General features: G+C 45.5%; 1 protein-coding gene across 5 annotated transcripts; it reads left to right on the forward strand.

The window, feature by feature from the left end:
- The first annotated feature begins 530 nt into the window (after positions 1–530).
- On the forward strand, positions 531–8,296 carry LOC142923129 (mucin-6-like). 5 transcript variants are annotated; one of them, XM_076064068.1, is made up of 9 exons: positions 531–1,481; positions 2,243–2,311; positions 2,429–3,431; positions 3,926–4,063; positions 5,451–5,580; positions 6,001–6,050; positions 6,177–6,206; positions 7,029–7,132; positions 8,090–8,296. In XM_076064068.1, the coding sequence occupies exons 3-9, from the start codon at positions 3,233–3,235 to the stop codon at positions 8,237–8,239; spliced, it is 801 nt and encodes a 266-aa protein (XP_075920183.1). In that variant the 5' UTR covers positions 531–1,481; positions 2,243–2,311; positions 2,429–3,232; the 3' UTR covers positions 8,240–8,296. The 5 variants fall into 5 exon arrangements, with proteins under 5 accessions (XP_075920183.1, XP_075920185.1, XP_075920184.1 ...); XM_076064070.1 differs by having other exon boundaries at positions 3,926–5,580; XM_076064069.1 differs by lacking the exon at positions 531–1,481 and having other exon boundaries at positions 2,101–2,311.
- Positions 8,297–11,226: the final 2,930 nt, after the last annotated feature.

Raw genomic sequence — 11,226 nt, forward strand, 5'->3', positions numbered from 1 at the left:
CAAGGAGCCAGAACCATCACCCCCAGAAGGGCCAGGTGTGTTCATTTTGCAAGATTATATATAAATATAATGGCTGTATAATACTTAGGATCAGATTACACAATGCGACTTAATATGTTAGATCTTTTAATCGAATTAGACTTGCACCTGGATGAGGTTGGGATGGGTGACTACTTGTGTAACAGATATCATAGGCTAATGTTTAACAATGTGGCTGCAGAGGGCAGAATGCCACGCACCTTTATTGTTCTGTATATCCATGCTCCCACGTCTAAACAATCTACATTCTGTCATCATCCATCCCTTGCTTTTCTTTCAAAGTGACACCCAAACCCCCGGTTGAGGAAAAGCCAACAAAGCCAGCTCCTGAAGAGAGTGGCGCTCCTCCTCCAGAGCCAACTGGATCGAAGGACAAGACACCCCCACCTCCAACCTCCAGCAGCAAGGAGCCAGAACCATCAACCTCAACTCCATGTGGATAATATATAACATACAATCATATCAGTTTAACACATGTTCAGTCAAAGCAACCAGTTGTTCTGGTTGTGCCGGGACATTCCCGGTTGCAAAAAGACTATGCTAGTGTCCTGAAGCATTTTAATTTGGGCTTTTGTACTACTTTACAGTGTGCTGGTCCCAACCTTGGCTCATTTACTGGAAGAGGGTATGACTCACAGACTCTAGGCTGGGTTGGTAGCAGAATAGGAGGAACTTACGAAGCAGTAGGTCACTCTGTGTCAGAGTTATTGATCGACCGTATCTTCGTAAAATAAGGTGGTGCTAACAGAAGGGGTATTGCAGCTCATCAATCTTTCGGGTTGATACTCAACGAAAATTCGGCAGCTCTATGTACAGTCCTTTCATGATTAAGAGGCTCACTGTATCCTTGCTGTACGTAAATACATATTTCGCTGTACACTCCTACCAATGGCGCATTCATAGGTATGATGCATTTTATAGCTGTCAGAACATTATCTTAGAGAAATGGAGTTCATATATACATTGTAACTGTTTGAAGACTGATTGAGAATGTATCTTTGCAGAAGAAGACTGTGCTACAGGCTGGTCTGAGTGGTACGATGATCAATATCCTGATGAAGAAAATGGTGGAGATGATGAATCATACGAGAAGGTCATAGCCTCAGGGAAAGTGGTTTGTTTGCCTGGCTCATCAGTGGAAAAAAATGACTGCAAAGCAGAGAGATTCCCTAATACCCCATGGCAGGAATTGGGCCAGACGATCACATGTGACAAGAACACAGGCCTGAAATGCTCTCATGACGATCAAGGCATGTTTATATGTTACAACTACAAGGTCATATTCTGCTGCTCCAAATCAGGTGCCCCCCCTCCACCACCCATTACTCAGGCCCCAACCAAAGGGGCCCCTGAGAAACCACCAACAGCAGCTGCTCCGGAAACAACGAAAAGGAAACCAAAGTCCCCACCAGTGCCTAAAGAGATCATCACTATCGGTGAAGGTAACTATGACAATGGGAACATGAACAACATCAATTATCTTCTAGTTAAAATAAATCACGTCAGTAACATGACCGTCCTTCACCTTGTAAACATTCCACCAATCAGAAGTATTGTACCTTTATTGAGATCAAAGACAGCTTTTACTCAACATTGAAAACCGATACTTTGGGAAATAAGCATAATGCTTGGGCAGTTTTTCTAATATTTGACTTGTGAATATATTCGAAACACGTGAGATCAAAAACACTTTAAATTAGATTAAACACGTTTTGTGACTTCACATGATAGGTTATAATCCACGTTAAAATAATAGACGTTTGAAAAGTAAACAAATTCAAGTAAAATACATTGCCCGTGTATGCAAACTACATAGATAAACATCATGCTACAGGTATACACGTATTTAATACACACACTACACCTGGCTAATTTCCCAATTGCTGATGTTAACAGTGCTCCAGATACTAATTTTCTGAAGTTATTATTCCCCCATTCCATGCGTCTCTATGAGTCAATGTTTAGAACGTTTTTAACAAAATCGAATGTTGTAAAAAGGCAGCCATTTGGTCAAATGATGCAGCATCCAGTTCAATTTGTAAACCCAACATTTGGATGGGTCCACTTCAATGCAATCAATAGAAACTCATAACTGCTTACCTGTCCTAACAAACATTATTTTGGGAGATGTAATATTCAGTGATGATGATTATGTGTATTATTTTACGCGATACACACCATAATTCACTTATATTTTTTGCAGAATTGATTGTTCCTGCAACACAGCAACCAATTGAGGCTACAAAACCAAATGAAACACCCACCAAACAAGGTAAGGATTGGAGTGTGGTAAGATAGTCTTGAGGCCTGTTTTAATGCATACATATGGTTTAAATATTTTCCATAATCTGTTTGAATTTCATCACTGATTAATGTTCTATGTTTACAGAAGATTGTGCTTTAGGCTGGTCTGACTGGTACGATGATCAATATCCTGATGAAGAAAATGGCGGAGATGAGGAATCCTACCAAAAGATTATAGACTCGGGGAGAGAGGTCTGTCTGCCTGACTCATCAGTGGAAAAATTTTACTGCAAAGCAGAAAGATTCCCGAATACCCCATGGGAGGAATTAGGCCAGACGATCACTTGTGACCAGAGCACAGGCTTGAAATGCTCTAATAACGATCAGGACTATTTGCCATGTTACAACTACAAGGTCAGATTCTGCTGTTCCAGAGCAGGTGGACCCCCTGCACCAACTCCATCTAAAGCAAGCCCAGATACCATTCTGGAATTAGTTGCAAAATCACATGGATAATATATTAAATGCCATCATTCATAATTGAGTTTTTTTTTAGATCAGGTAAATGTGTATTTCAATGCACCACCACCTGGCACAGCCAATCAGTGAGGTTTGCACTGTTCCCCCAGAACCAACTGCATCGATGGACAAGATACCCACACCTCCAACCTCTGGCATCAAGGAGCCAGGTCCCTCAAACCCAGAAGGGTCAGGTGTGTCCATGCTCTAAGAATATATATATACACAGGATGTATAATACTCATAATCAAATCACGCAAAATGCGACTACATTTTTAGATCTCAGAGACGAAGTATGATTGTAACTGGATGGTATGAATGAGTGACCACGGCAGTTAACATGATTTATAAACTGAAAGTTTTAGGCTGCAGAGGTCTGAATGCTAAACTCATTTTTTGTGCTGTACGTCCATGCTCCCACGTCTTTTAAATGTACATTCTTTCAAGATCTATCCCTTTCTCTTCTTTCAAAGTAACACCGAAACCCCCGGTTGAGGAAAAGCCAACAACGGCAGCATCAGAAGAAAGTGGACCTCCTCCTCCAGAACCAACTCCATCGAAGGAGAAGTCACCCCAACCTCCAACCTCTAGCAACAAGGAGCCAGGACCATCGCCCGCAGAAGGGCCAGGTGTGTTCATTTTGTCAGAGTATATATACAGGATGTATAGTGCTTAGGTTCAAATCACACAGAATGTGACTGAATTCGTTAGATGCTAGAAACTAAACATGGTGACGCATGGATGATTTTAGATGGGTGACTACCTGCATAATCGATGTCATAAGGCTGAATATTTACAATGTGGAATACAGAGGGCAGAATGCCAGAATCCTTTATTGTGCTGTACTTCCATGCTTCCCCATCCATGATTCCCACATTCACACTAAAGAAAATGATGAAGCGCTGTCAAACAATCCCACAAACCCAGACAACGTGGGGAGGCTTTAATTGAACAGTGGATTGGCAAAGCTGTACATTATTTTGGAACACTTCCCAGTAACTCATTTGAGATGCAGATTAAAAGTATCGTCTGAAGGTTGTTTACAACATTTTACAAGGAGTTATTGAGAATGCATGAGCAATCTTCATTCTGTCAACATCCATCCCTTGCTTTTCTTTCATAGTGACACCGAAACCCCCGTTGAGGAAAAGCCAACAAAGCCAGCTCCTGAAGAGAGTGGCCCTCCTCCTCAAGAACCAACTGGATCAAAGGACAAGACACCCCCGCCTCCAACCTCCAGCAACAAGGAGCCAGAACCAAGGTCCTATATTAGGCAGGGTCCTATATTATCATCACATTCATATTATTACGATTATGCTCGTTTACCCACTGCTTTGTAACCTGCCCGACAGACTTAACTCATTGACACTGCTGGGTAGTTGGGTGGGCCAGAGGGAGGGGGGGGGGGTGGTTGCCGTGGGTCAGATTTCACAAACTCGCTCCATTGTTTAAAATTAGATTTTCTGTATCGACACAAGCACTGCTTCCCCCCAATGTTCCGTTTGGAATTGATAAACGCTACCATACTGCCTCTACTTGACTACTGTGACATCGTGTATAAATCAGCCCCAAGTACTGTACTGAAGAAGCTTGACTCAATTTGTCACTCGGCCTTAAGATTTACATTGAACTGTCCATATAGGTCTCACCACTGTGATATCTACATTGGGTCAAACGTAACATCTCTTAATGTTCGACGGCTTGTGCACCAGATCTTAATTATTCACGATGTACTTACAAAAAAATCCGCAGACTAGCTTCTGGATCTCCTCTCTGTTTCAAAGAACAAATTTGACCTCAGGTCTTCGCTCATATACCAGCTTCAAATTCCCTATTGCCGTACAAAAACTGGAGGGAAGGGCCTTTGCTATTGATGCCCCCAGGGTCTGGAATGCTATTGCCAATAAACTGCAACTTGAATCGCTACCAATGAGATCTTCTCTCAAAACTGCTCTAGAGGAGTTGTACACCCCTAGCTGCCACTGCTATTCATTGGCGTAAAATGAAATAAAATGTTTTTGCTCCCAATGACGCAGCAAAGTATTATCTGTATTTTGATTTAGCGTGCTGATCTTAAAGGTGCATTGAAAAATTTGATACTCCGACTGATGCTTCTGTTGTTGTGGAGTAACTCATGCAGCCAGCTATGGCTCTAGGATTTGGTGTTACATGTTATTTATGTAGTTTATTGTAAAAATCCGGTCACAGTCCCTATGATCACTGTTACGTTGCAATTATGGCTTTATTTTTAGTGATTTCGAAAAGTTTTTGGGTTTGGACATGTTTGTTTTTGTTGTAGTACGGAGTTAGACTGATGGCCTTAATCTAAGTTGTCTTGTGGTTGTTGTTGTTGTTTGACTTGCATCCCACTGGGATTTTTTTGCACACAGGATTGGTGTACGGTGCTTTTCTCAGGAATATTTTTGCTGTTTTTTTCATGGATTTTCTGTTTGCACATTCACACATAGTCACTTTAAGATGTTTTTCTTGTTCGTGTTTTTTTTTTGTTTGTTGTGGTTGCACCCGATTCAAGAGCCGAATGGCTCACAGGGCTATACCAAAATAAAGAAACTGAAACTGAGCCTCTACATTAGCACCGCTCTCTGGCCCTCCTCCTCTGACCTTCTCCCTCTCTCTGTAACCCACAGTCTGCGTGTGTGCAGAGGGGACTTTCATGAACCACGAGGGAGAGTGTGTTCCGGGCATCGAGTGCCCATGCTACACAGGTCACGACATTGTCCCGCCTGGGAAATTCTACTGGGTCGGCGATCTAGCCTGGTATGAATGGTTGCCTTCATGGGCCTTTTCCACTGCCGCATCTGAGCCGAGCCAGAGCAGAGTGACCTTTCGCGGTATAGGTGGGATTTTTTTCCCTCCACTGGCCGTTAGCAAGTGCCGAGCTATAGCTGAAACATCTGCCAAGCAGGGCCAGGGGCCTGGGCAAATGATGCCTTTGTGGCGGCGTGACATTCAATAAATAACACGTGCAAATGACGCGACATCGCCGCGCCATTTGCACGTGCCTTGGCTTGCTCTAAGGATTGTCCTTACCAACAATTTAAATAATCGATTTCTGGCTTTTTTTTTCTAGCCGGGCCATGTCACTTTCCCAGGGAGGGGAGGGGGGGGGGGTGCGGAGGGGTGAATTAGTACACATGAGAGCTTTAACCACGCCATGTTGATGTGTCTCCTTGGCAGTGCTTGCGAGTACGGAGTTCTCAGGTGCGAAAACCCCATCACCATGCTCGGTGAGTCCTGCAGCGCCAATCCCCCCCCCCCACCACCAACACCACAAACGATACCATTGACCACACTGCCACCACGCGAGGTTCTCACCAATGTCTGGCGCTCTCTGTATCCCCGCGTGACCGCAGGCGGAAGAATGCGACGTGAAAGCCCCCTCCGTAAGTTTGCCTGCCCTCACAGACCGCATCAACCACCACCACCACCACGGCTCACAACTCACTCGCTCACTTGCTAACTTTCTCACCCACTCACTCAACCAACTCGTTCGCTCGCTTACTAATTCAAAGACAAAAAAGACCCCCCACATAGCCTTAATGTGCTGTTGTTGGGTAAGTACTGTCAGCAAGGCCAGCACAGCTGAGTCGACCTAGGAGAGGCCCAGGACCGATTCAGATATTCACCAGCGTTATTGGTTGTGAGCGGGAATCAAACTCGGGGCGCCGGGTCCATAGCGCAGCACGCTAACCGCCACACTGCCGCTCTCCCCACACTCACCACCCAACTCAGCCACCCACCCACTCACCACACTGCAGGTCACGTCCACTTCTCTGTCCGCTTCTTCCCTCGCACCGCTCAACAGTAGAATTACCTCCCTCCCGGGCAACCTCGGCCCATCTCAACGAACAGAATTAAATCACGAACACCTTTGGCAATCGCACCGTTTCTCATGGTGCCAGGAGGGTCTGTCCCATGGCCTCCTGCCGGCGGGTAGCGTTCAACACACCTCACATGATGGCCTTAACGTGCACATAGCCTGGCACAAGCGCCATGGTGATGTCACCGCCACTTAGTGGCAAATAGCGGCTGTTGTCGTTGTGATTCTAATCGAGTAATTTGCGGTCAATTTTTTTGTGTTCGAAATTGGCAAATTTGTGTTTTTGACGTGCCCAGCGTGCGCATTGGCCTGCTACTCTTTTCGCGAATGGCGGCACGGGATATTTTGTATTTGACGTCCTCCATGGTGAAATGTCATTGGGCAGAGGTCGAAAATGCCCTCCAACTCCTGGTCGATGGCAGCGCCCTGAGAGGCAGGAGCCACGCGAAGGCCTGCGAGAGGACCTGCCAGACCATCAACTTGCCCTGCGTGAGTACACTCGACCCCCCCTTAGACACAGCCCACGGGGTTGGCTTTCACCCACCACTCAGAGGGTTCTGTTCTATGCTCTCTTGTATGATCGCAGCAGCAGCAGTAGCAGCATCAGCGATATGATTCAGCAGTTAAATAGCCAATGTCTGAGGGCTGCTGGCCACGACAAGAGGGCTTAAGAGGAGAAAGTTAGCGTCGCTTTGCTACTCTTCTTTAGAAAGAGCGCAGACCAAAGTGGCTTACTACCTGTTCCATGCCACTCGGGTAGCTTTGTCCTTTGCCCATGTCATGCATTGAGCATGGGGACATAAAGTATTAAACCGTGGGATATGAATTCAGACTTTAGCAAATGTCCTTTACTGGCTTTTAAGCTATTTGGTCTGTGCTTAGCAACAGTGATAATCGTATGCTTCAGGGCACAAGCTTTTTGACCTGTGTGATGGTGGTGGTTGAACACAGTATGGACGGGACGAAACGGTTAGTGTCCAGTAGAGATAGAGTCCTCAACACGGGCGAGTGAAGCTCACGGGAACGAGTAACCATGGTAGTAGTAGCGATAGAAGAGCGACCAGCAGGCGACTGACTGCCGATGAGCAATCAGGAGCTGACTGGAGTGAATCGGTGAGTGCTGGAGCATCGATCGCCCCCCGTGACAACTGATTCACTCCGAATTCTCTCTGCTGCAGCAGTGAGGCAGTCACTGGGCACTCCACTACAGCCACGACAGCAGCAGGGGAAAACCTTAGCCGAAAAGTGTGCTTCGTGCGACAGTGATAATTGCTCGGCGTTAAAGACGGACTTTAACATGGAGAGGAAAAAGCGACCTTCTTCGATGCCCTCTTGGCCAGACTAGTAGCACAGGCATTGCGCGATGGATGGCTCGGAGCGAAAGGCGAATCCCCGGCTTCTTACTCTTCCTCTGTTGTTTGCCCCACTTCTCGGCCTCCGTCTTAGCCGCCGTGCGAATCGGACTGCCCATGCGGGGATGGACTCATCCCAGACGACAACGGCAACTGTATCCCGCCGGAGGATTGCCCGTGCCGGCACCGTGGCATTGTCTATGGCAAGGGGGATACAATCAAGGTGGACTGCAACGTGTGGTGAGCAAGTGGGGGCTTAGCGCGGCGCGGCTGTCCCGAGCCTGGTGGCTGCGCGTTAAGATGGCTACCGCTTTATGTGGGGGGGGGGGGGAGGAAAGACAACAGCATTTCTTCACCTGCATAGGTTTAGGACGCAGAAACTTGAATTACGGCGCGTCTTCCGACAAGACTCCGAGCACGTTTGGACATGGTCCAGTTTCCAGTGTCATTTTGGCGCAGCGAGCTTTTGTATAATTATTAAGTGCGTTGGTGAATTTTGTACCGGTTAAACCCTGTTGAATGTGGCTGATAAGGAGGAAAAATACACACGGGCAAGCGACGCGTCTACTGTTTCTGCCATTTATGGGAGAATTAAAGGTATCCGATTTGCGAGGACGGGGTTTTCCAGGAGCGCATCCGTGACATTGTGAAAGCAGCCGGGACCGGCCTGTGACGTCATATCCGGGTGGCGCGGAAGCCACCTACTTTTGAGTCTCCTATTTGGTCTGCTCTAGACCAATTCCGCGACCACATCAATTCCATACACCCAGCCATCAGATTTACCATGGAGGTCGAAAAAGATGGCAAACTACCCTTTTTGGATGTCTTAATTAAAAGGAGACATGATGGTTCAATGAGCCACTCTGTCTACAGGAAAGCTACCCATACAGATGCTTACTTGAAACCGGATTCCCACCACCATCCATCCCAGAAGAACTCCCTCATCAAGACTCTATACCATAGAGCCCAATGCATTTCCGACCAGGAACACATTACCAGTGAGCTCAAGCACGTACACCAGGCTCTCAGGGCTAATGGTTACTCCGACTACACAATCCGCAAAGCCATCACTCCAGTCATGAAGAAGGATCCTCTTGTGGAGCCACTCAAAACCATCACTTTACCCTACATTGCAGGGGTCACTAAAAAGATCTCCAAAATCCTGAACAAACACAAGATCCAGGTCCGATTCAACACAGTACATAAAATCCGTGATTTAGTTCCATCTGTAAAAGATGCTGTTCCAGACATACAGTACCCGGGCGTTTACAAACTAAAGTGCCTCTGTGGTAGTAGCTACATTGGAGAAACCAAAAGACATATCTCGGACCACATCCGCGAACACAAAGCAGACTTGAAACACGGTAGGACGAACTCCTCTGCCGTGGCAGATCACTGTTATAATTCAGTGGGCTCACATGACATTGACTTCTCCAAGACGGAGGTTCTTTGCAAACCAACCGGCTACCATGAGAGATTCGTTCATGAGGCCATTCACATATACAAGCACAGAGACAATTTCAACCGAGAAGATGGATTCAGGCTTAGTAACCACTGGAAAGATGTTTTAAATCATTTCTGTTCTTAATTAATTGTATTTTTACGATGACCTTCAGACCGCAGCTCTTTCGCCAGCATTGCCTCTTAATACCTCTCACACCACGGTTAATGGTATAGTTTTACAATATGGAACATACTAGGGCCTCGCAGCTGTCTCTCTCCCCCTCCTCTGTTCCGACCATGGACGAACTCGTCCGTCTGAACGGGGCCCGTAGCTATCCGTGGTGCTGAAATTTGAGGGTAAGAATCCACCCATTTTTTCGCCATATAGCATTGTGATATATAACGACTTATTGTTGGTAGCTTAGCTGATTGGAGAATATAGAGTTTATTGATAACATGAAGGTAATTTATATTTTAGTTTTTATTGGTTCACTATATAGTACTGTGAATAGCTCAGATGTGTAGTCATTTCTGTGACCAGTCACTAGCTAATCACTCAGTTGTTTCAATGCTGGATTCGCCTAGTTATTTCAATGCTAAATTCTCCTGTTTGATTTGTACTAAGGGCCTCGGTGAATGTGTATGCTCTGACTTTAACGTAGCTATTTCTAAAGCAGGTACAAGCTCTATTTCTGCAGCAGGTACAAGCTAATCACTCAGCTATCTCAATGCTAAATTCTATGCTAATTCCATTGTCAAGATGTGTATGCCTTAACTTAGCTATTTCAATGCCTCTGCGGGTGTGTATGCTTTAACTTTTAACATAGCTATTTCTGTGACCAGTCACAAGCTAATCATTCAGCCATTTCAATGCTAAATTATATGCTAATTCCTTTGTCAAGGCGCTTTGTTCCTCTCACACAGCTTAAAGGCCGTATCTGAACGTGGCTCTTTCACTCCAGCGCTGTCCTACCAGACAGTCTCGCCCCCTTCACCTGATGAAGGCCGCTTGTGTTGTGGCCGAAACGTCGTGAGAATATTATTGTGTTATTTTATTTTATCAATTTATTATTTTATTATCATTCTACGTGACTTTACCGAAAGAACCAAAGAAGATGAATCATTGCAGTCACGAAAGCTTTAAATCGAAACCTATGACATCTGTTACACAGATTGTCACCTATCCAACACCTATCCATAAGCAAGTCTTAATTAGTTTCTGAGATCTAACAAATTAAGTCCCGTTGTTTGATTTGATCATAAGCAGTATACTTCCTGTATATATAATCTTATAAAATGAACACACCTGGCCCTTCTGGGGGTGATGGTTCTGGCTCCTTGTTGCTGGAGGTTGGAGGTGGGGGTGTCTTGTCCTTCGGTGCAGTTGGTTCTTGAGGAGCGCCACTCTCTTCAGGAGCTGGCTTTGTTGGCATTTCCTCAACCGGGGGTTTCGGTGTCACTTTGAAAGAAAAGCAAGGGATTGGTGTTGACAGAAGGTATTTTGCATTGACTTGGGAGCATGTATTTACAGCAAAATAAAGGAATGTGTTATCCTGCCCTCTGCAGCCTATAACATGCAGACTATGACACATGTTATGGATGTGGTCACATTTTCCTCTTCTTTGGTTCTTTCGGTAAAGTCACGTAGAATGAGAATAAAATAATAAATTGATGAAATAAAATAACACAATAATATTCTCACGACGTTTCGGCCACAACACAAGCGGCCTTCATCAGGTGAAGGGGCGAGACTGTCTGGTAGGACAGCGCTGGAGTGAAAGAGCCACA

The sequence above is a fragment of the Petromyzon marinus genome, unplaced genomic scaffold (assembly GCF_048934315.1).
Source record: "Petromyzon marinus isolate PM22_M1 ecotype Great Lakes invasive population unplaced genomic scaffold, UKy_Petmar_22M1.pri1.0 PM_Scaffold_3, whole genome shotgun sequence".
NCBI classification, from domain to species: Eukaryota; Metazoa; Chordata; class Hyperoartia; order Petromyzontiformes; family Petromyzontidae; genus Petromyzon; species Petromyzon marinus.